Source organism: Lagopus leucura, unplaced genomic scaffold (assembly GCF_019238085.1).
Source record: "Lagopus leucura isolate 7727_CA_CO unplaced genomic scaffold, USGS_WTPT01 Super-Scaffold_702, whole genome shotgun sequence".
NCBI classification, from domain to species: Eukaryota; Metazoa; Chordata; class Aves; order Galliformes; family Phasianidae; genus Lagopus; species Lagopus leucura.
The window spans coordinates 1703487-1729816 of NW_024962254.1; the positions used below are offsets into that span (position 1 = coordinate 1703487).

Genomic DNA, 26330 nt, shown 5'->3' on the forward strand with positions numbered 1-26330 from the left:
GAGGATAAAGGAAACAGCAGATATAAAATTGAAAGCTAGATTTATGATGCTAAAATTCCAACAAGCTGAGAAGAAACGCCTAAGAAAATACTGCTTGAGACTGCTGGTACTTCAACCCAAATGAGAAAAGTATTGCTGTGGTCTCTACTGCTTCTCATCAGTCTCACTAGGGGACTTCTCTAGTGTTGGATTGGAGCAGCTCCTCAGCTTACTAGTTTGCATTCTTTATTCATGTGTGCTGAAATTCATACCTCAAATTCATAGAATCACAGAACGTTTAAGGCTGGAGGCACCTCAGGCTTCCAGCCCAGACACTCGGAGCAGGGTGCCCAGCATCACAACCAGGGCTTCTGGAGCTCCCCCAGGAGCAGCCCCCAGCCCCTCTCTGCTCACTGCGCACAGCAGTGCAGCCAGGTGTCCTGAGGGACCTCCTGGGCTCCAGCAGTGGGCAGGAACATTGGCAACTCGAAGGGCTTCTCCCCTTTTGACTCCAAAAGTCCATAATAACATTTTAAAGACTTTACTGCTGTCTATTCAAGATTTTCTCTTCTGTGCGAGGATATTAATCAGTTTGAATAGTAGTGGATATTTTTTTATGTTTTGTTATTTCCAATTTCACAGACAAACAAGACATAAAGAAGCATAGTGTGATGGGTCTGCATGTACATGTGAACTCTGTGACCAGCACAAGACCTCCAGGATAACCCAATGTCTTGTGTCCTGTCTTTCAGGGAAATGACAGCTCATGGAAGATAAGATCTTATCTACAGGCTGGGGGAAAAAAAAAAGAAAAAAAAAAGAAAGAAAAAAAAAAGAAAAAGCGGGGACAAAAGGAAGCTATTTTGAGTGATATTCAGAAGCCTTCTTGGAGTTATTTAAAGGTGTGAAACTAGGATAATGGAGTGACATTCAAAAATGGTGAAGAGATTAAATAAAAAAAAGCTCTTTCTGAAAGGCAGAATCTCTGTGGAGACAATCCTATGAAAAGGGATGGAAAACTCACGGGGATGTTTACATCCGGACTGAACCATTTCTCAGACAGTGTGCTGTCAGGGAACAGGCCGAGGCCATGTGTTTATGGCCTGCAACAAGATCTGAGCCCAATCCAGAACTGCAATGCTGGGGATGTTTGGGGGTTCATCTCCTACTTGCAGGGACCCCAATTGAGAGTGCAAGCTCCAGGTTGTGAACACACAGCACGGGACACATAAGTGTGCATCCCCAGGCCCCAAAAACTGTAATAGAGAACCTCAGCTGTGAAAAACACTTGTGAAGAAAACTGCTTATGACAGTCTCCCTAACATGCAGTTTAATTATTTCTGACAGGGAACCAGGAGCCAGGAACTCTCAAAACTAAATCTTCCATTTAGCTGCCAGTTTTAAGATAGATGGGAACCATTCAATATGAACAGCCCTACTATGCAAATTGTGCTGTATGCATCAGCCCTTATAACACGGAGCTCCTAAATGCTCACAGATATCTCATATGTGATTAAACTGCCTGAGAAGCTTTTACTTTATTTGGTGGCACTCAAAGAAATGAACAAAATGGATTTCAGATGAAGTTTGCACTCAAATCCAGGTCTTTTTGGGTAGCTGAAGGCTGATTTGCAGCCTTCGAAGGCTGATTTGCAAAAGAGAACGGGTGAATCGTTCCTCTGTCTATCAGTCCTAGAGATAGAATTTGCCACCTCCGTTCTTAATACAAGATGTATTTTTTTTTGGTACATTTCCCAACTCCATTGTTAAAATTAGAGGATATGATTAGCTAACATCTGATCTATGTGAGCAAATGAGAAGAAAAGCTGTTAATTCTCCCATACTAGTGTTCACAGACTTGCTGGCTGCATTACATTGCTCTGCCTATTTAAGCTTAGTGAGGATGCAGTGCTTGTGCATAAAAGCACTGACTGTTAAATATTTTCACACCAGCTGTTCCCAAAAGGTGACTAAGTATTTCCTTTCATCTCTAATCTCTTTTACAGTTTGTATGAATAGATTAGCCATGCTTTATACCTTCCTAGTGGGGCATTGTGTTTTACTTCTTATCGCCATCCAGCCCATGGAGACTTGGAGTCTCTTGGAGGAAGGGGATCTTCTGAGCAAATTGGGAGTCTAGCAAACTCTGCCCAATTCTAAATGTGGATGTGAATCTCACTGTTTTTACAAGGCACAATCAGCCCGTGCACCTCTGAAGGAATTACCTAGACTTTGAGTTTGGAGTGATTCATCCACGCAGATTCTTGGAAGAAGATAATGCCGTTCAGGGATTATAGAATCACAGAACCATTAAGGTTGGAAAAGATCACAAGATCATCTAGTTCAACCATCAACCCATCCCCCCGTGCCCAGTAACCATTTGCCTCAGTGGCATGTCTGCTCTTTTCCTGAACCCTTCAGGGATGGTCACTCCACCACTTTCCTGAGCAGCCTGTGCCTCTGCATTTCCACTCTTTCTGAGAAGACATTTCTCCTATTATCCAACCTGAACCTCCCCTGTCACAACTTGAGGACATTCCCTCTCATCCTATCACTAGTTAAGTGGGAGAAGAAGCTGACCCCCACCTTACCACACCTCCTTTCAGGAAACTGTAGACAGAATAAGGTCTCCTCTGAGGCTCCACTTCTCCAGACTGAACCATCCAAGTTCCCTCAGTCCTTCCCATTAGATTTGTGCTCCAGACCCCTCACAGCTCTGTTGCCCTTCTCTGGTCACACTCCAGGGTCTCAATGTCTCTTTTGTAGTGAGAGGCCCAAAGCTGAACACAGCATTCAAAGTACCAGTACACAACCAGTGCCAAGTGCAGAGGGTTGGTCACCTCCTGCTCCTTCTGGCTCCACTATTGCAGATGCAAGGCAGGGTGCTGCTGGCCATCGTGCCCACGTGGGCACACTGCTGGCTCATGTTCAGCTGGCTGTCAGCTAACAACCCCAGATGAAACAAGAGCTTTGATCTCTCCTTTTTCTAACAGGATTATGGTTATTTTTCATGCAAATAATAAATAAGATTTTATTTGTCTTCTGTTTCAAGACCTACTCTATTTCACCACTGCTCGTCCCAGCTGGGAACCTGCCTAGGAGAACAGACTACTGCCTGCTGGTTACCTTTTGCACGAATGTGTTGGGTTGTTGTTTTTCTTTGCCTTATCCCCTCAATATTTGAGGAGAGACATCTTCCCTCTGGTCTGTAAAGCTGCCTCAGTATTGCTCAGGGCTTTCTTAAAATCTGAAACCACCTTGGAAACCCATCAAAATCTTGACAGTGGCCACTGATACACCTTAACTGCTGCGTATTGCAGGGACCAAAATTGTGTTCTGCTTTTGCTCTGCCTCTGTCAGCATGTCTCTGGCTGTTGTTGTTTGCTTAATGCTTATGGATCTCAGCTATCTGAGGCCAGGATTATGCTTTGTGTTCTGCGTTTGCACTGTGCCAGGTGTAATGAGGTCACAGTCCATTAACAACAGTTCAGAAATAAGAATACTAAAGCAATTATTCATACAAATAAAAACCTTCTACCTGATTTTTTTCTCTCTCTCTTTTTTTTTTTTTTTTTTTGCATATCCTGCTAAAAACCCGACCCCCTTAAGAATAAAACATCGGCTGTGCTGCCTTTGATATTTCAGAAGAAAAATGGGAAAAGAAATCTGTCAAACACTAGCCACCAATGTAATGCTTTGTTCATTGCCCTTTTTAATTGATACAACAGACGCGGTAGCTTCCAACACAGGATGCGGAGTAATCCAGACTTTCATATTATTTTCACATTACATTAAAGAACTGGGTTGAGAAAGAGGGATAATGATGTCAATTTGTGCTTAATTTATGGCAAATCCATTTTTACATGTTTACCTCTACCCTAAAATCCTAAAATTGGCTTGACAACAGTTTAAAGCTCTCCAGCTTAGAGAACAGCAATGCAGATGAAATTTTTCTTTAGCATTCATGTGATGCAGAATCAGAGATTTAGCAGCTTCTGACCTGCCTGCTAAATCCTTTAATAAATATGGATTTAGTGCTAAAATATTAGATCAGGTGAAATTGCTCAGAGCTCCCTGAAAACTGGGGCAGTTCCACTGACCTTCAACGCATTAATAGAAAATTTAATAATTAAAAATCTGTCTTAACTGGGATTTTCCAATTCTAAGTTGGCTCATCCGAGGCAATTTCCAGCCTCAGATTTTTCCAGTAAAGAGGCACAGGAAGGGGGCACCTCTCAGAGCTAAAAGGCAATAGTTGGTGAAGTGCTAAGCCTTGTTTTCTCAACCCGCCTTTGCTTTAGAAGGCAAATTAGGGGGAGTTTCTGGAAAGCATCTGACAGAGAGATATGGATGGTGAGAAACAAAAGAATCAGCATGAGTGCTAAATACATGCTTCGTAATGAAACATAATTTCCAGTGTGATGAAACTCTGGTTAATGTGATTTGATAACTCTGGAGTGAACTGCTGAACTGCTGGGTTGAAACTGAAGATAGCACAATGCTAATTAGCTATTCAAAACATCTTAAAAAGCATCGTCGTGAGAAGTTCAAATTGCAGAGCAAGACAAAGCACAAAAAGGGAGATCTGAATTCTCTGTCCTTGCCATCCCAGCGTGCCATCCATGCATGGAGTTCTCTGAAGAGCATCTCTCTCCACTAAGCACTGGGAGCAGGCCTGCAGTGCATGGATGTCACTGCTTGAAGGTCATTTCTCTTGTCCTTCAGAGCTTATGACCCAAAGCAAGGTCTGCATAATTTAATGCCATTATACAAATGAAGTGTTGACTTTTTGTTTTTAAAATGTATTGATTAGTTAGGTAGTAGTAATGTGTAAGTGATAATTATTACCTCGGGCAATAAATTTAAGAGCTGTACGCAAGATTTTTAATGCCTTTATACAAATAAGCTGTTTACTTTCTCTTATTTAAAATATATCAATTATGTAAGTAATACTAATCCTTAATTATTATTTATATCACTAAGCAGAAAAGCTGTTTGCTTTTATAAATGCCGTTGAACCGCTGCTACTGGGACAACTTTCTGCCTTTCCACCCTGCCCAAGGATCTCAGTTACACAGCTCAGAATATACCTGTAAGGTAGTTAAGGTAACAGTTATGTCTTTTCTTTCCATGAATGATGAAATTGAGATTAAAGGATGCTCTCCAGAGACAGAAAATGAATCCATCAGCTCTGCTATCATTCCTCACTGGGTAAAGCTGCAGCAGGGCCTCCAAGGGTGATTTGGGACAGCTAGGTTTTAACCTGCTGCACCTGAAGCCCTTCAGGAGCATTTATGCAGGACCAAGTTTTGTGGAAATGCCTGATAAAAGAAGGTACCTATCTGTCCCTCAGCCAGGCACAAAAGCTTAATGCTGCTTCAGCTCTTTCCCTCACTCTTGTCTCGTTATTCAGATCTTTGCTTGCATAAGCAGCCTTGTGTTTAACTGAAAGGTTTCTGCAAATCCCTTTCTAGGTGTCATCTCTCCAGGGACTTGGTTCAGGAATCTCAGTGGCTCCGAGTTAACTTTGAGATTTAAAGTTCTCAGAGCTGCTTCTCAGCTGGTGCTGGGCAGATCCAGGAGAGTTGCCTTGTAAGTGCCATGGGAACTGCCTTTGAACCCTATAAGGAGCAAAGAATGAGTTGGGTTTGGTCATTTCCATCCACTTATATCTGCTTGTTCAAGACTGAGTCTTTTGTGCTGTAAATGTACAACACCTAGCATAGGGGGACTCGTGGGAAACAGCAACAGTGAGCATAGGAGTCATTAGCAGTCCCCATAGCAATGGATCTTAGCCATCCTACATGGCTGCACAATGTACAGTGGTACAGCTGCCATGAATTTAAGAAAAAAAAAAATCTCCCTTCTAAGTGCAATTTCAGCTTGCTCCGTATTTGCATAAAGGTTTTCCAGTTTCCATCTGAAATGCTATGACTCTGTGAAATTCCATTAAACTGGTCTGCTGTCTTTTATCTGCCTCTATTTTCTACACTATTTATACCCATTTTCATCCTTGCCTTAAATGTTAGTGACTGACCATCACATTTTGTCTGTGGCATCTCCTTTATAGCTGTGATTTACTTTTGTATTCCTGTCAATCTTCCCTTTATTTATTATTCTGAACTTTATTTGAAACTGTGTCTTGCTGTTGAATAGCAGGACATGAAATGCCAGGTACTGACAGCCTTCAGTCTCAGAGCTAAGATCTGCTGAATGAAAATAAATATCCCAAAGTATAGGATCATGTTTTCCTCTTTGAAGTTCAATTAGATCTCTGCACTTTCCAGGATGTGAGTTAAAGCTTCCCAAAGAAGAAACAATTCCTACAGTACTAAATGGCGTTTCTAAGATGGATTCTTCTCTAGGCTGATGTTAATTTCCTCCCAGTGTCCATAAAGAGATCATGTGATAGTAAAGCCTTTTGCTCATGCTTTCAATCATTAAAAAGATCTAATTTATTTCTTAATTCTGTGCAGTTTGGTTTTGTCTAAAATAAATTTAACAGCACTTTCTAATGTGTGTGCATAAGTAATTACAAGATTTGCTTGGGCTTTCCTAACTCTGAGCTCAGCACTATACAGGTTTTTCTTTTACCTCAGACAACTTTTTACTGGAGAACTTTAGGAGGAAATATTTCACATAAGTGGTGGTGAGGCACTGGCACAGGTTGCCCAAGGAGGCAGTGGATGCCCCATCCCTGGAGGGCATTCAAGGCCAGGCTGGATGTGGCTCTGGGCAGCCTGGTCTGGTGGTTGGTGACTCTGCATATAGCAGGGGGTTGAAACTGGATGAGCATTGTGGTCCATTTCAACCCAGGTCGTCCTATGAGTCTACGTTTCTATGAACTTTGAAACATCACTGTTATTTCTCCTTGCTTTGTCAGAAAGAGACACTGAACACGTACGGAATGTGTGGAGCTGACATATCCAGAGATGTCTGTCTATCCATGGAAATGGGATGTATCCTCTATGCTGCCAATATGCCTCTACACTGGTCTGGAACATTTTTCCTTTATGGAGAAGAAATGCTTTCTCCAAAACCCTTCCAAAATTTTTATCTGTCAAGATCATTAGAAAGGTGCTCATTAGTGCAAATTGTGGCTCGTAGGGGGCAGATAAGTAATACTAAATTCACTGTATACACTTCAGTCAGGCTGTTATATCATGGATTACCAGTCTTCAACAGCCATTGATACACTGCATGATGATCTCTGGTCTTAGGTTACTTTATTCTAGGTTATATTATTCTGTATTACTGACTGAGATATTTTCCCCTAATGTTTCATCTCATCCACTTTATACTGGGACAAAACATGACTTCGGAAAGCTGGAAACACCCAGAAACACATTGCAGAAGGGGTATCATGTTCTAGACAACACGAACTCCAGTAGGGTCAGAGTGTAGGGTCACAGTGGCAGGAACCACCACCACCAACACGGAACTGACTTAATGCCAGCGCAGAAGCCATGCCATGGTAGGTAGGACCATCCTTTCCCAGACAAATAAGTGAAGTTAAAGGGAAGAGTCTTGATTTAACTCCATCAGGGTAGATGACTACACACAAGTATCCATCTTCTTGATACGCCAGCAATATTATTATCAAAAGAGGAAATATTCTGAAGCCATGCTCTAGACACACTAAACTGTGAGGACATCTATATGGTCAAAAGATGTAAGTCTAAAAACTGTTAGGCTCCTCCATTCAAAAACAGAGAAGTAGCCAAAATTTGGTCATCAGAGATGCATACGTTTTCACTGATACAAGCAATCAAGCAGATTGCTTAGCCATCCTCAAAACACAGTTTTAACACTGACTTGATTTAGCCATGGAATGTAGCAGCTTGTTGTGGTGCTGTAAATGCTTTATTCTTTATATTACCCAAGTTAACCTGGGTAACATGGTCTGGTATATCATGCTGTTTTCAGCCAGAAAAGTCCACAACACAGAAAGTAATTGATCCAAATAAAAGAACTTTTGAGCTCATGGTGTGACTGCTGAGGTCACACTGGAAATAGGAAAGAATGTTGAACTAAAACTGGAATGCTGGGAATTAGCTCTAATTATCGTAGAAAATAAACAGAAAAATGGAACAGATTCCTATGGCCCTATGAGGGGTCCATAACTTGGAACTGATGCTAGAAGAACTGATATGAGAGAAAGAAGCCTAAGGTCATTGAAGTCTTGGGACTGCTTCTCACACCACTGAACCTACACTGTTCTAAGCCTGAGACATGATCTAATCAGACCAAACATTTTGTGATCTAATGGCCAGAGACAGACGATGACTTCACCACTTCCACTGCTTTTGGCCAAGTTTGAAACGAAAGCTAGAAGGCAAGTTTTAAGTTCCTTCAGTCTCTCCCTTGGTCCCTGTATCAACACTGCTGTGAGAAGTGGCTAGAAGTAAGATTCTAAACAGATCCCAAAGATGAGAGAAGTTTGATGGATCTCTGGTTGCCCAGGGGAATGAGCTAAGCCTATTTTTCAACGATCAGGCTGTAAGTGTAAATTCATGTTTGAAACACAAGCTGTACAAGTCTTACGAGGAGCAGCTGAGGGATTGTTTAGTCTGGAGAAGAGGAGACTCAGGGGAGACCTTAACTACCTGCATGGAGGTTGTGGTGAGATGGGGGTTGGCCTCTTTTCCTGTGTAACTAGAGATAGGACTAGAGGGAATGGCATCAAGTTGTGCCAGGGGAGATTCAAGTTGGATGTTAGGAAAACTTTCTTCTCCAAACAAGCGGTCAGGTGCTGGAATGGGCTGCCCAGGGAGGTGGTGGAGTCAGCATCCCTGGAGATATTCAAGAAACACACAGATGTTGTACTGAGGGACACGGTTTAGTGGGAAATGGTGGTGGTAGGTGGAGGTTGGATGCACAAACTTGGAGGTCTTTTCTAACTTCGGTGATTTTATGGTTCTATGATTCTACTTTCTGTTTTACTGGGAGATTTTTCCCCCACCTTCCCATGTGGGTTTTTTGTTGTTTTTTTTCTTTTTTTCATCTACCAACCACAAAGATATTCTGACTTTTTTTTGAAGAAGTGGACTCCCAGCAAAAGTAACTACAGCTCATCTCAAGTATTACCTTTTTTTTCTCCACCACGTGGGGGTCTCTACACCACAGGGAAAGGGAGTGAAAGGGTATTCCTGAATAGTTTTATTTCATATATTTTGGCTTTTTTTTTTTTTTTAATTATTATTTTTAATAATAAAAACCCTTCAAGACTTTAAAGGGAGAGTTCACCTTGGGAATGGATAGGTTAAAATCTGCACTCAAAATTCAAATGGCATCAAACACTTTATGTTGTGCAACGATGAGTTTCTTGTTAACACTTTTGTGTTTTGCAATTCACTTATTCCTTCCCAATTCACAAAGCAGAGCCTCTGATAGCCTTGTGTATGAGCTCAGTGCTGCACATACTTTATTTCCTCAGAGAGAAAACTTCTCAGCACACAAATAAAATGGGGAAGATCACAAGTTCACAAATCAGCATGCTATGGTTCTGGGAGGCTGAGGATGAAATCTCTGTTGGTACAAAACATTTCCTGGCTTTCAATGACTATTAAGAGACAAAGTAAGGCTTTTGGGAATAGGTTTGCAACTTGAGTATTGAACCAGATCAGATTTTGATGCTATCTAGTGAAGTCTACTTTTGAAGCCCATAATTTCAGTCGCCCCAGATTAATGTTTCTCACTGAACTCCAAGAGATATGAGCTGAAGGCAGATCACTTACACTGGCATACAGATTGTTGCTCATCTTTCCATTAAGTCATTAAGATCTAAAATACATGGATGTTTCATATGGCATATTCTGAAGTTTAGTTCTCTTGTTCTCCCTTGTATGTATTCTAAACCTAAGAAAAAGACATACCAGTGACTCCCCAGGCATTAATGGGGAGCAACCCTCATTTAGAGAGGAACAGACCTATTCCATGTGACAGCTGATGTAACACCCAGCTTTTACAGAGACATCCTTACCCCTAAATGAAGAAAATGATGTTCAAGAGGGGGAATTATGTGAACATTTTTTGAGGATGGATTTTTTATCTTGATGGCCTTGGGCATGACATGAATTTAACATGAGACTTTGTTTTGTAAGGTTGACACCAATAAGCCCAAGGAAATCAATTTTTATCACACATATTGTGTTAACCCTCTTGCTGTTTGACCAATGGGATATGATGTTGTCTGGTAAGATATATGAGAACGATTTTTCTGTGTGTATGTTTGCACGGGCATGCAATAATCTGCACAATTTCAGATGGGAAAAGGCACTGGGAAATAAAGATGCATTTGCTCTGGCTTTCCTCTTTAAAAGTTCATTCCTTTTGGTCTCCTTATCTACTTATTAGAATATAGAAAATACTCTTAATTCAATGAACTGCACAACTTTATGGTAGTCTATTGGGTGCTTTCCAAAATATTTTCTCCACTGTTAATTCTTACAACAAAACTAGTACTAAAAAATCCAGCCACTACCATTAGCTGATACAAAATCTTAAATATAAACATCACTTGTAAAGGGGCATGAATTGACCCATACTCCTACAAGCAGCAGCTTTTCCATTGACTTCAATGTGCTGTGCAGTGAATTTAAAGCTTTTTCCCTACAAAGAGAAAGATGGGTATGTGCACCATGCTATTTTCATTTTTGATCCAACTTTCCAGACTGTGAAAAGCAGTACAGCCATGGAGGACTGCTTTTCAACTGGTGGATAAATAGCTGGTCTTCTGCCTGCCCTATGGAGACCTGCACTGCTTCCCCACTGCAAAGAGGCTGGGTTTATCTAGGCATATCTGCAAACCATTGAATCACAGAATCATAGATGACCTAGGTTGGAGGCAACCTTAAAGAGCATTCAGTTCCAACCCCTTGCTGTGGGCTGGGTTGCCAACCACTAAATCAGTCTGCCCAGGGCTCCATCCAACCTGGCTTTGAATGCTTCCAGGCATAGGGCAACCACAGTCTCTCTGGGCAGATGTGCCAGGGTCTCGTAACCTCCAAGTAAAGAATTTCTTCTTGACATCTAACCTAAATCTCCCCTGTTTTAGTTTAAATCCATTCCTCCTTGTCCTGTCACTATCAGACCACAGAAGAAGTCAGTATCCCTCCTGCTTTAAAGTATCCTTTATTACTGGAAGTTCACAACAAAATCTCCCTAGAGCCTTCTCTTCTGCAAGCTGAACATGCTCAATTCTCTTGTCCTCTGCCACCTCTTTGTAGATACAGTCCAGAATAGTGCTGGCCACTCCAGGCTGCAAGCACACTCTGCTGTCCAGCTCATGTTCAGCTCTTCATTCACCAGAATTCTCAAGCCTTTCTCAGCAGGGCTGCTCTCAATGAGTTTTTCTCCCAGTCTGTACTCATACCTGGGAATGTCTCAATCCAAGAAGCAGTACCTTGCACTTGGCCTTGTTAAACCTCATTACATTCTTGTGTGCTCACTTTTCGAGCATGTCCAGCTCTCTCTGAATGCTGTCCCTCCCCTACATTGTGTCAACTGCACCACTCAGTTTAGTGTTATCAGCAAACATGCCAAGGGTACAGTCAATGCCACTATATTTGTCCATGATAAAGATGTTAAAGAGCATTGGTCCCAAGATGGACCTGGGGGGCACCACGTGTGACCAGCCTCCACCTGGACTGGCTATGAACATCCAAATAGTTTGATCAGTATGTTGCAGATGCGATCATTACTGTTTTTTAACAGGTCGCATAGGCTAAAGAGGCAATTTTCTTTCTTTCTTTCTTTTTTTTAATGTTAAATGCCACAGCTCTGTAATTGCCTCTCTCCTGAGGAATCTGTGATCATGATGCCTGCTGTGACTTCTGCAGTTATTTGGCAGAACTGAGGAGCTCTCAAAAACTAAAAACCAGACAGCTCCAAAGGAACATGAATTACCCAGATATGGAGGCAGCTAAATCAATGAGGACTCAATTAAGCTTTCTTTCAAGGATTTTCACTTAACTACAATTGGAACAGTCTTCTGCATATGTTTCTCTTCTCTAGGACAACTGTTCTGCTAAATTGTTAATGCTAAAGGAAGTTTTAAGGCAGCAGGGGACGGCATGAAACTGAACTTGATCAAAAAACATCAAGGACATTTACAACATTTCCAGCCACAGTAAGTGTGGCTAGGATAAGTGCCTAAAATTTTGGCAGTCATCTCTAGAAGTGAAACGTATAAATCCTAACTGAGTGCTGAAGACCTAGAAAACAAATTCAGATCAGCAGGGAGCTGGGGTTGAGACCCTTTAGCCCTGATCTCCAGATTTTCTGTTCCAGGCATGGTGGTCAGACCACTAAGAAATGCTAAGGGGATGGATGGTGAGAAGATCTGTCTCCCTCTCAAACTGTGCTTCCGCACTCAGTGCTTTGGAAAAATGATCGATGAACACTAAGAGTCAGGCTGTGAAATCTCTGTCATCCCTTTGGATTGCTCCTCCCTGTTCATTCTTCACTGTGAGATGATGACTGCCTATAGCATCTGCATTGACCTGCCCTCCTTTGGTTTAGTGCTTGTGGTACTAATAGGAATGGGAGGGTGGTTGGACTAGGTGATCTTGCAGGTCGTTTCCAACCTTGTGATTCTGTGATTCTGTGACCTGGTCACTGGGATTCTCTCCCAGGAAATTGAAGACACATCTCTAGACACTGGAGTAACTCAGAAGCTGAGAAAAAGTTCTCTGCAACACTGCATCACAGTTAGAGAATCAGCATTTCTTACAGTAAATTGTAAATGTGTAAATATCTTTGTGAGTGTAGACCTCATGAAGTCTGGCAGCAAATCAATGGACAGTAGTATTTCCTAAAAATCACAGAGGAGAACAAGGGCAGTCATAAACTCAAATGACATGTACTCAGAAACACTGCTAGCAGCAGCAGAACTGGTGAGAGAAGCGCTGGATGGGATCAAACTGCTTAATTTCATGAGATACAAGCATCTGAACTCAGCCTCAATCTTTGTGCAGGAATGCTCTCTTAGACTTATCAGTCTGTAATTTCTTTCTTTTTTTTTTTTGTTGAGTCCCAGTAAAATCCCAGTTTCCATTGCCAACTCTCATCATTAAATGTACAGCCTATGATTTTGTATCAATCCTGACAATTCAGGACCAAGAAATATTCCTATTATTGCTCTTTAAGGAATCTCAGCTGTGTAAAAAGTGAATGAGTGACTGAGAAGGAATCCTTGTCTGTACACAGGTCAATGTATAATCATTATCAACTGTCCAGAAGAAAATAACCAGTATACTTATTACACAGAGTTGTAATATGCTTTGTATAATCAATTTTCAGATGATTCTAGCAAGTATCTTGCATGCCAAATGTCAACTGCCAAATAATCTGCTTTAAATCTGAGAAAAGCAAAGGACAACATCAGATAACATAATTACTGTAAGTATGATTGTGGATCCAAACATAATACTGTTTTGATGGGCCTGGGATTGTATTGATGCATCACTGAGAAGGCTGGATGTTGTGTTGAGGGACATGGTTTAGTGGGAGCTATTGGGAATAGGTGAACGGTTGGACTGGATGATCTTCTAGGTCGTTTCCAACCTTGGTGATTCTATGATTCTATGATTCTATGACTCACCTGCAGCAAGAATGTCTTGCTTTAATGTGTTTTGCTGCCTCTTGATTAGCCACAAATATTTGGTCCAGCTTAAATAGGTCAAGCTTGAGACTCCATTACATATTAAGTTCTGTTTCATGTTTCAGCACAGGGGCATTTCCCTCTTCTTGCCATACCCAGACAGTATGATGTTAAAAGAGCTGCCTTATAATGGCTTTATTAGCTGCCATGCTTGGGGAAAAAGTCCTTTGCTAGGGCTCATTAAGAGGTGAAGGGAGATAGCATGACAGAAGCTGAAGATACAGAGGATCTGTAATGGCAGGCTCTGGAGAAAAGGGGTTAAGATGAGTGGTTCCCCAATTAGCCTTCTTGTGCTAAGCATTGCCCCTGACTTTTTAGCTGAACTGGATTATAAAGGACCTTTCTGTATTTGCTTGTACATCAGCACAAGGGTGCAAAAGGTAAGAGATTTCATTCTCTCTAGAGAGAACTCAAAATGCCCATTTCATCTGCATACAGGTTCTCATTGGGCTTATCTCTCTACCCTTCACTAAAGGACTTTATACTAGGCAATCTACCAAAGAAGAACAGCATACTGAGGGGAAGAGGACTCTATGCCTTGTATGAGAAAGGGAAGCATGCTCAGGAAGCATTTTTCTAGACTGAAAATTCTGTGGTGCTATGGATGTACTGGCAGTGGGCACACACATAATGCTAAAAAAATAATTTAAAAAGGCACCTTATTACTTCTGCAATACATTGTAGAGCAGAACACGCGAGAAATTGAGTTGCACAGCTTGTCTGTGATGAGAAAGGCAAGGTGGAATGAAAAAAGATACACAAGCAGGAAAAAGAAGAATCTAGTATTACTATTATGTGAAAAAAATAAAGGGTTTCATGCAGCAAGCTGTATTTCTCTAAGGTTGCTTCTAAAGGCAGGTGAAACTCATCTTCTTAATGGAAACATGGAGTCTAAGGTTCAGAGATAGCCTAGTCTTACTTTCTATGTATGACAATGACATGGTGTTTCTGACAACAGCAGGGGGTTGGAACTGAATGATCTTTAAGGTTGCTTCCAACCCAAAATGTTCTACGAGTCTGTGATCCAAAGACTTTCTCCAATCTCCTTCCATACTGGCTGATAGCTCCTAAATGAACACAGCGTACCTTTCAGATAGCTAATAGCCTTGACTTGAAGGTGTTATGAGCTGGAAAACCCACTGTAGGCACAGTCCTATGTATTTCACTGGCAGTAAACACAGTTCTAACTGCTTCGCTGAGCTGGGGCTGATTTATGCAAGTACTTAAGTATTTCACTTAATAATTTTTCCACGATTTGTACCTATTTTACAGAACAATAAAGTCTGTCTCTCTTAGTTTCTTTCGAGGACCCCCTACTGCCCACTCTGGGCACCGGTTCTACATGTACTAACACACTTGCTCACTCTGTTTTAATCATGCAAGAAGGGTACTACACGTCCTGTGAGTAAATCTGTCTTTCAAATCAAGTCATCAATTCAGTAGAAAGGTCTGGGTTAGAAATGGAAGTTTACAAATCACCTTAGCTGTTATTTTAGCTGTGAGGCACAATAACCTGAATGTTACAAGCAGCTTGGTGAGGAAAAAGGTCTTGGAATGATGCTCAAGTTTGTCTCAAATAACCTCACACTGCCAAAGAAAGTTTGCACTAGATGGATTTATAAAAGTAGTATAAAGAAAGCTTATAAATCATCTGAACACGACCCTGCAGGTTAACAATGGGAAAGCAAGTTCTATTTGCGTGTAGAAATGAACATTTTTCTAAATCCATCCCTGTAACCCCTAAACCTCCACATAAACTCAGAATAATGACTCAATTATGAACCATGCTATGAAATCACTAGAAATACACTGCTTCCTTCTCCCTTCCTGTGGTCTTATAAATGCACTTCACAGAGTATGGAACTGAAGACATTACTGTGGGAAAAGTCTGACACCAAATGTATCCTCTCATCAATGCACAACAGCTTCCCCCTCTGTATTTGTGGAAGTTTTGATCTGTATAGTTTTAGCCCCAGTCAAGGAGGACTCCTTTTTGCTGTATTCCTCAGCCCAGTCAATGTTACCACATGACAAGCTTCCTAACATGACCTGAATGATTATTGTACAGAAGCTTTTTTTTCACATCCTTTTCAAGAGCTTATTCAGTTTGCCCTATCCTTGGAAGTCACTTTCTTACAATACTTGCAAGCAATTAACCTGGTTTCTTATACACATTACAGTAATTCCTCAGTGAAAATGTTGTTTGTGCAATTTTTCTACTACACTCAGTCTCCTAATAGTTTTTTTTTTTGTGTGTGTGTGAAAATTCATTCCATTTCACTGCCTAGCCAGAGCTGCCCTGGATTTTTGGCCTAGTTCCACCCCATCTATTTAAGGTGAAGAAGCTGATATTGCTGCAGTCTTTTATTTGTGAGCACAGTATTCACAAGCCAAAAGATTAATGCCCTATAGGCTCTGATTATTTAATGTATTATAGCATTCTTCAGTATGGCATCTAAAAGCTAGCTGCATTTGGAAGTAAAAAAGAAAAGCTCTTGAACACTTCTTCCTTAGCCTCCACTTCAGATACCAGATGCAGATTTTGAGCATGATGCCCATTTAGACAATTCATTTAGGAACAGTCATTTAGGAATGAAGGAATTTCACATTTTGAGACCTTTACACAAAATTGCCTATAAAAATCTGCTTTCTTGGTGCTTGTGGTGTCCAGTCCTTCTACTCAGTTAACTTCTTATTCACTCGATAAGGGACAGTGCTTACAATGTTTTAATACAAACCTCATGGGACACTCATCCTGCTCCAGTTGAGTTTAGAAAATCACAGCACTTAAACCTTGAAGGGAAAAGAGATCTAAAGATCTGGTTTCTTGTTGTTTACAGCAACCTAAAGAATATTTAGCTATCTCCTAAAAATCAAAACAGAACCTTTGTTGGCTCTGAGGATTCATCAAAAACCAACACCAGAACAAGCAGTTATATGCAGACCATCAATTACATGCATAGCAGTATAACATACTATAGCAAGCCTACGTGGCTTTAATGGGGTTATTTATTATATTGCTCTGTGCTCAGCTATAGAAGCAGAATTATTTATGTAGTTGAGCTACGGCATTTCTGCTTCCAGGAGTGCCCTACATGAGCTTCACAGGAACGCATCTGTAGCGTTATTTCTGCAGACCCGAGTCTGAGTGTTTTACAAAGTTTAAATAACCCCCAAAACAACCCCAGTCATCGCTGACGTTACCGATTGAGCAGTCGTGGCCGGTCCAGTTAGGATCACAGCTGCAGAGGCCGGTATCGGGGAGGAAGGTCCCATGACCAGAGCACTGGTCCAGACACGTGGCTCTTGGGGTCTCGCAGTTGGTTCCTCCCCAGCCAACAGAACAGTGACACTCTCCACGCACACACACTCCTCGTCCTGAGCAGGTAGGATCCATGCAATCCACTATGGGCAAGAAAGAAAAAAGGAAAGCAGACAAAAGGAGTAAATTTCAGAAAAAGAAATGACCTGCTTGCGATCTACAGAAGCTTGTTTCTATAGTTATCTCAAGGCTCCAAGCAGAAAGCAAAGCCACGCTATGCACAAAACAGATGCTTCAAGGAGATACTATCCCCAAACTGGAAGAAGACCTAAATGCCCCATCTCTGGAAACGTTCAAGGTCAGGTTGGTTGGGGCTCTGTGCACCTGGTGGAGCTATGGGTGCCCCTGTTCATTGCAGGGGAGTTGGCTCAGATGGCCTTTAAGAGTTCCTTCCAACTCAAACGATGATTCTATGATTCTAAAACACATGAAAAACAGACAAAAATATACGATGAAATGCATTCTTTCATTCAGGCCGACAGTAATAAATGACCTTCCAAGTAAGAACAGGCTAATATCAATTAAGATTAGAATAATACTCTTATACACATATTGCATCTCCACTTACTCTATTAGAGTATGTTAAATTACACTTACTAATGAATTCAAAGCTGAGCTCTAGTTTTTTGAGTGAATTTTACAGAAGGACTCAGCAGAAGTTTATGCCCTGATTCAGCAAAACATATGCTTAAATTGAAGAATATGCTGAGATCTATGCAGGTTTTATAGACAGTTACATTCATTTAAGGTTAAACATATCCTCTCTTTTTTTGGAGTAAGAAATAAAATAAAAATATTTTCTATTGTGCATTGGTATTCTTCTATTTCTATTTTTGCTCAGTGAGTGCATTTTTTAATGGCTTCTGTTTTTAAAGAAGAGGTGTTTTAATCACAGTGATCATTGAGCTTCAACCCCCCTGCTATGTGCAGGGTCACCAACCACCAGACCAGGCTGCCCAGAGCCACATCCAGCCTGGCCTTGAATGCCTCCAGGGATGGGGCATCCACAGCCTCCTTGGGCAACCTGTTCCAGTGCCTCACCACCCTTTGTGAAAAACTTCCTCCTGAAGGAAGATTCCTCCCAAAGGAGATTGGAGAGAATTCAGTTGGGTGCAAGGTACAGCAGCATGGTCCTTATGTCCTGAGTTACGTGCTTTGTAGGCAACTGTCAGCTCCTCTACCCACGGAACAATTTCACCAGCAAGAGCAAAACATGCAACACATCAGACACCCTCCTAAAAAAGAACCGGAGGAGTTGATCACCTGTTTATATATAAAAGCATGTAAGACAACCTAGAGCAATTCTTCCCATCGTTGGCAGTACCCTGGGGATCAGTGACAAGTGTCAGTCTGGCTTGGAGCAGGAGGAAAGCTGCTCAGCTCAAATGCAGAAGAGCAGAACCCGGCCACTGCACATACAGCAGGTTTGCAGCTTCTATTTTTCCTGCAAGAGCTAATAAGAATCCCAGTGATCTGCTTAAGATCCAGAAACCTTGAAAAGAAACACAACAGCTGCTCTGACAATTCTCTGGATTCGCAAAACCTCCTTGCTCTGACAAGTAATGGCTCAGCAATTACTATCCCAAGGCATGCGAGAGCATTTTTAGTTCCCTTTGATTCCTGAAGCCCTGATCATAGCTGGAACAATTCTCGAAAACGGTAAGAGGCTGGAAAGGATGAGTCTATAAATCTCCTTCAGTGCTAGCGAGCTGGGAGCTAGGAGCCAATTTTAGCATGAGACCCTTGGAGCCCTGGCCCCGTTCTTTCTCAGCAGTAATAAGCAGGATAAGGACTAAGAAAGGAACTAGCAGCCTCGTAGGCTCTCAGCAGATGGTTTGAACATAGGGAACAAAGATCACAGGCTAACTGACAAGAGGCTACCTCCAGGCAATTCATCATCCCCTCGGAAGGTCAATTGGGAAAAAGGTGAGTTTTACAGAGGGCTCCATCACGGGAGGCAGACAATCCACCAGCCCGGCTCCAGCACAGCCGATTATAGGAGGGGAATGTGCATGTCAGAACCCCCCATTTATCATAATCCCAAGGCCATTTTTCATGTTGAAATGAGCCCTTTCAGAAAATGTCACACACAATGGCTACTTTAATCTCAGTCTCACTAGCTGTATCTCTTTAGGCTTTCTGCACTAGCACAAGGGCCCTGGGACAGGATTAGGGGCTTCTGCTTTCTTCTTCATCAATTGCTTAGTGGCTTTGGAGTACAATGTTATATTTTTAGGGAGTTCTGCTTGACAAATTTAGCTGCTCAGGAGAGAAGCCCCTGAGAGAAGCGGAGATGAGGGCAGGAGGGCAGAGCTGACAAAATCTCCTATACTTTGAAAAACAAAAGTTTTACATATATCTGTGTTGCTGCTTGGAAAATGTCCCAAATGGTCTCATTTCTGGTTAGAAAATGCCCCATTTATAGTTCAACCTTGTGCAGAACCTTTGCCAAGAAGATAAATCATGCAGCAGGCAAGGCTAGAGTCTCTTCTACACTTTTCCCCAATATGCTTCATGCTTCATTGGTCACACGAGTTATTAGGGCTTTTTTTTTTGCAGTACCCAAAGAGTAACTTCTCAATTTTCACTGATTAAATTTGCTCCCCTCCCTTAACATCTTGCTGGCTTAGCCCATGCCTTATAAAATATTGGCCAATAAACTGAGGAAGGAGAAAAGAAAAACTCCTGTAAGATTGTTGGCCAGTGTTTTATAAACACTGCTGAACTTCTGTGGGGGGAAAAGAAAAGAAAGAAAAAATGCTGGAATGAAAACCCACTCTAAATACTGAGTAAGGAGTGAAGCTGCAACGTAATCGATGCCAGATGGTGGCTTTTAGAAGAGAAATTAAAAAGTAAAAACAATTTAAAAAATGGAATAAATCAACTTTTGGATAGATTTAAATAAATATAAATTTGTATATATAAATGTATGTATGTTGTGAAGAGTTCTGCATGGTGTATTACTGAGTTACCACCCCTCCTCACTACACAATATCACTTAGACCTGGAATATGAGAAACAAATGCCAAGTTAGAGAAACCCCAAACAGCTCACAAGGAAAATCATGTTTTCTATGCTCTTTTTCAGGTTGTTACCTAGTGGGACTGATGCTGTCACCTACTACAGTGACAGCATGGAACCGTGGAGCGCTATCTGACTTTTCTGCTTGAACACGACCAGGGAAAAGAGGCTCCTGTTAAAAAAAGGACAAACCTTACTGTGTGATTTACACACATGCAACATGACTTGCTGAAGGCAAAATGAGTATCTGTTCATTTCTGTCTATTCAGTAAAGATATGATCTTGTAAATAATGAGATCTGTGGAGATGTTTTAAAGGCACTTCAGTAGACACCATCTTCAGGGTTTGCATGCCCCATGACTTCCCTGATTTGTGCCTTCTTAATCCACAGTGCAGCTTTCTCAGGAGGTGGCTTACAGTTACTGAGCTGATATTGTCTTCATTTCTAACACTATGTGTGTATTTCTAACACAGAAGCCGCGGTGCATCAGAAACATCCCACTCCAACACACAAAATGCATCTAAAGAATTAGATGCCATTCCAATGTCTGAATCCAGCTCAGCCTATTTCCATCGTCTGTAAAATAAAAGCCATTTCAGAGAAATCTTTATCTCACATGCATGGGGACAACTATAAATTAATTCAAGATCTAATGATTCTTACACATGTATCAAGCTGATGTCTCAACTCTAGCAGGCGGTGCAGAAGCCTTCTAGCTGCATTTATAGAAGCATAATTTAAACATAATTACCTTTCAGGTCCTCTGTATAGAATTCTGACAACATTTTTCTAAAGCACCAAAGAATATTCTGTAAATCAGACACCTTCGGATGCATTCTTGTAACTGTCCAAATGCTTTGTACACTTACAAAACTGTCCACTTTTTCAGTTAGCAATAAGAAGCAGTCACAGACTGGGGAAGATAAAGGTTTATGGTGGCAGGTTGCTCAAATTCCTATTCCTGCTCAAATAGACGAAAGATAAGAGCTAAAAGGCATTGCATTTCTGAGTCACGAATCTAAATGTAAATGAAAAATGTTTGGGGGTTAATGGAAGAAAAAAAATATGTACATAAAGCTATGAAAGAGCTATTAAAATCATATCTGATTTTGAAGCAGAATTTAATTCAAGTCTTGAGCATTTTTAAGCTTTTAAGGAACCGAATACTTTCATATGCCACCATTTTGTATATGCAAGCAACTGAAATCACTTGGCATAGCACAACAGAGAAGAAAGCACTGTAAAAGTAATTACATGTTCAGATGTGTAAATGGAAATGATGCTTTAATAAGAACATCTGAACATATGATTAGGTGTTCTGGTCTTTCAACTAGATTTGTCTGTCTGAAGCTTTTGATGGCTTTTCATTGAATTATTGAACAAATATGATATCTAACGACAAGTTATTTCAACATATCATTTTTATGTTGCATCCATCTATTGTATCCCTAAGGTGCCTATTACTGTTCTGCTTAAGTGCCAGACCCATTGTGAATTGCCTCCATCCATATAATTACGTAATGACAATCGAAGCAAAGGCTAATTGAATGCATCTTGCAAATACCTTCCTCACAGCTCTCGCCCTTGTACCCTGGGTTGCAGATGCAGGTCCCCATGATGCACGTCCCATGGTTACTGCAGGTGACATCGATGCACTGGTTGGTCGGGACGTCACATTCTGCTCCTTTCCAGCCACTGTGGCACAAGCACCTCCCTTTCATGTACTGCCCATTCCCACTGCACAGCACTGGACAGGATGCTGGGGAAGGATGATAGAAATCACGTTAAAAACAACTGTACACAATTCTCACTTCAAAAAAGAGCACAGGAGTCCAGCATGGGATTTATATTCTTTGTACAGACTCTTTCAGTGGGGTATGTTGTTCTTTTCTTTGCCAAAACCAATTATTTTACAGGGAAGACATCCAGCTGTCAACTGCATTCTCTTATGAATGTTTAAAACAAACAGTGCTCTTGAGTTAGAGCACCTCTTTGCTTTGTGTCTACAATACTTGTTTCACTAACTAACCTCAGACCTTTCTTGCGTTCTGACTTCCCTATGCACTGGTGTCTCCTTTGGCAGCACCACTGACCTTAAATTGCTTATCTCTGTTCCTGACTTGCTGCCAGCCTTCATATTTGCCTCGACACAGCCTCTGCTGCAGATCTTAGCTGTACACCAATCACCCCCCTGCTTTGCTGTTGTAATTCTCAGCTTTACAGTTTTCACTTTCTTTGCTCAGACTCCAGAATGCCACGTTGATTCCATTTCCCCTATTTAGCTCAAGTTATACCATCAGCTGCAACTCCAGCCCATGTTTATGACCTCTGCTGGACTCCATTCATCATCTCACACAATGCCTCTTGGCTTTCCAAGCTTTCTGTAACAAAAGTTTTTAAATATAAACTCTGATATTGAGAGGGATCCTCCTGGGCTCCAGCCAGTGATGCTTAAGGGGAGAAAAGGAAGACAACAAGCTCAAGCTGTGGCATGGTGGATTCCAGAATTTTAACTGCATAATCTGAGTTAACTTTGAAAAAAGTCAGGCAGAAGAGGGTGGGATGAACTGCAAGATTTAGAGCTGGCTCCCCGTGAAAGAAGGCATCAGGGACCAACCCCAGCCTCCACAGCCTCTGCTTTGGTAACTGCTATTCTCCAGGCTTCCTTCGGCTCCTCTCTGAAGATCTTTGCTCCCTTTTCCTTTCTCTGCAGTTGCCACCTTTGCCTTGTCTTGTCCTCTGTTCTGATTGTCCATGGAAGCCCTCAGAAGCAACACCTTCCTGTCCACTGTCCCTTGAAATTCTGTTCTCAACAATTGCTTTCAGTGAAATTCACCTGAAAGGACATACTCAATTCAGATTTCTCTCCTTCACTGTTGCACATCATCCTCTTGTGAGAGCAGCAGGACTTCTCATCTGCCCCTCACAAAAGCAATCAATGAACATTTTTATGCAGGATGAATATGAGAGGAATAGTCCCATCTACAGCTTAATTCCTCTTTGTTGGGCATGTGATGAATTCAACATGCTTCTTTTGCTTTGCTCCTGGCTCTGAGTATGTGCAGAAAGAGCTGTGACCATGGTTAAGGGAAACACTCCTCTCTTCCCTTACTACCTCTTCACATTGCAGCTGTGTAATGCCCATCCATGTTGTTTTCATTTATCATTATAGACAAGTCTGAGTCTTACAGAATTACAGTGCACTCTGTACAATGCAAAGCATTATCAGCTCTGACTGTTAAACTGGTTTGAAACGCAGTGAATTATAATAAAAGAAATGTAGAAGAGAAAGGAATTTGACAACTGTTATTACCAAGGAGTGCTCTGTTCACTTTAAAGAAAGCACACTGCAGTGGTGTGCATCACTTGCAAGGAGAATACAAGGCAATATAATATACAGTATAAGAAATAAGTTGTTTAAGATACACTGTGTTACAGATATGCTTCACAGCAAACTCACTCAGTAATTTCACTTTTCAGCTAGGCTGATGGAATTTTTTCCCCCTCCTATCTCAAATTTCAAATGCTCAGTAATGGAGCCTGCTCTTTCAAGGCACTGGAGGAGGATCCTTAGCAGCTCTTTGCCACGAGAAGAAAGAATAATTGCCTTTAACCTGTGAAAAGGACTTACATACAGCTGATCACTCAGTACGAGATCAAATAAATTGCTGGCCATCTTTAATGAGACTGGAGAATACCTTCAGCATAAGCTGGAAAGTGCTGTGCCAATGTTAAGGCAATGGGAAGAACAAGAGCTCCTTTGTAGCATGCCATAATGAATAAAGACAAAGAAGGTTTCTGGATTTCTTTCCACTGCTACTTGCATAATTCTTTTCCACGCATAAAAACATATAATTAAATTGATCGCTCTGATTCCATTCCAACAAATTTCTAAGATGCCCAAATCACAGTAATTCTCTAGTGTGGAAGCAACAGCCCAAATGCACACCACTTCAGCATCATAGAGCAAGATTATTCATTTATTTGTTTTACTCTGCAGACAGTGTTAAAAACACCTTCTTTATGTTCAAGGAGGCCTTCAAAAGGCCCATGAAAACATCACTGGTGATTTGCTCTCATTTATGTTGTTTAAAATAATTAGTTAAAAGATACAGTTGTTTTCCAATTATGTAATTGGTTAATAATGTAATTATACATATTTCTGTTTCAAAGTTTCACACTGATTTGGGAGGTGAATAGCAAGGTTGAATGGGAACAAAGGAGCCCAAGAAATCTGTGACCTAGAAATCCTGGCTTGGGCAGAGAACTTAAGAATTATTGTTCTATCCAGAAACTGACACACAGCTGCAGACAAATCCTGTAGCAGTCTTGCATATGCTGCAGTTGCTGTCCTTGAAGGGATGTTTAGGTCAAAAGCAGCATTTTCTATTCCCTTGAAAACCAAAAGTTATCCAATGTTGGGAGCCTCGTATATTAAGTTCATGGCAAGCTCTCATTGAAAAAGCCTTGAGGGTGAGAATGCACATGCAAATTCCATTTTGACTCTCCAAGTATTTGTCTGTCTTCATAAAGGTAGACAGCAACCTGTGATAGGAGCCCAGCTCAATCAGGCGTGTTCATATCAGCCAGAGTAAGCAACCATGTGAAATGGGAGATGCTCATGTGGCCACTTGGAGTCCGGGGAAACCAGGAAAGGAGGAAAGCTCCCCTGATTCTGACTAAACATTCACATATTCTGCCTGACAATGAAGGAGCTTTTCATCCTGCCCTGACTCTGCAGGGAGCCCTCAGGGAACAAACCCCGAACTTCTGCCTCTAGCTGAAGTCAGAAGGCGTGAGAGATGGCAAAACTCCTTTTGTCTCCAGCTGCATGGACTTACAAAGGAGCTCGGAAATGCAAACCAAGCCCAACCTGAGTCAGCAAGAAGTCTGACACCAGAGCTCTTGGGGATGCAGGCAGCCACATCCATCTTACTGGGCTGCGACCTCCAACACTCCACCGGGTTCAGCCGGGGCCCAGCCTGCGGGGCTGCATTAGGCCTTATCTCCTGGCTGGGCTGCAGGGACGTGGCTCCCAGCCTCACACAGGCACAGCAGACCTCAGTGGGAGTGGGAGCGGACGCGGGGTTGGGCAGAGTTTAGATTTCTCTCTTGGGAAGGAGCCCAGCCTGCTTCCCAGACAAAGCAATGGGCTGGGGTGAAGGCCTGACCTGCTGCCTTAGCACAGCTCCTTGTGTGGGCATTGACTTTTTGCAATATCCCCCATACACTGAATTATAAATCTGCACTGCGTCTGTTCAACTCTTCCAGCCCAAAAAAACAGACCTTGAAAAGACTGAAGCACAGCATTCTGGTATTTTCCACGTGTGACGTTTAGATTTCTCTGTCTGTAACATGTTCTCACTGAAAGTGATTCAGTTTGTTTTTTAAATGTTTAACTAACCTAAAAATTTCAGGTCAAGTGAAAGTCCTTCCAAAACGATTTATTAAAAAATACTTTTCACTTGAGAAGAAAAATGTACTGTACTGTTTGCTGGGTAAGCCTCCTTCCCAAGGCATCCCAGTATTTCCACTTTTGACTAACATACCCAGCCCTGCTTCCCACTGCTCTGCTTCCTCCCTTGCTCCCTGCAGCCATCAGACATAGCTGAGGCTATTCTGCAAGCACTGCAACAATGAAAAATGTACTGACCTAGTCTACAATCAGTGTCTTAAAACAAAGTATTAAAATGGTGCACCATAGAGTGATGGAGAAGTCTGCCAAATAAGCAGCAACACCACATTTTTAAGTCATGTTTTCTAAAGTAATTCCCAAAGGGAAAATTCCTCTTGTGACATTTTGCCTGTCCATGCACAGACAGGGGGTCACGTTGTTGCTAAGGCCACAGCAATCACGACAAGTAACAAAACAAAATCACAGATCTGACCTGGCTCCTGCAGCAGCCCCAGGCTTGGTAATTTGCAATTGGCAAAGTGCATAGGCATGAAGGTAACTTTGAAAAAGAAAAAAACAACAGAAGGAGAGGAGGGAAGAGTTAATCAAGGAATTTCCTACCTCTACCACAGTCAGGGCCCAGAAAGCCGAGAAAGCAATGGCAAGTCCCAGACACGCAGTCTCCATTCCCGTAGCAATTACTGGGACAATTATCCACTGATTCTGAAAAGAAACAAAAGTTAGATTAGGCAAGAAAACACCACTGAGTTTGGGATGGTTCTGGATGACAGGACAGCTGAAACCTGTAAACAACCATTGCAGCTGGGAATAGAAGCATCAGCCTTGAGCTCCTGTAATGGGAGCTCATCCATTCATAGCAGTGGATGGTTCAACATCTCACATCAGTGCATAGGGACTGCAAACTGCGACCGAAACCACAGCCACTCAG

The 26330-nt window shown here is 41.7% G+C and overlaps 1 protein-coding gene across 1 annotated transcript in view; it reads right to left on the bottom strand.

The window, feature by feature from the left end:
- TENM4 (teneurin transmembrane protein 4) overlaps nt 1–26330 on the bottom strand; it is a 593945-nt gene that overhangs the window by 124525 nt on the left and 443090 nt on the right. Inside the window, exons 12-14 of the mRNA XM_042862497.1 lie at nt 26003–26104; nt 21551–21745; nt 16847–17047 (exon numbers count right to left, since the gene is read on the bottom strand). Coding sequence (XP_042718431.1) covers nt 16847–17047; nt 21551–21745; nt 26003–26104 — 498 coding nt within the window. The remainder of the gene's footprint in view (nt 1–16846; nt 17048–21550; nt 21746–26002; nt 26105–26330) is intronic.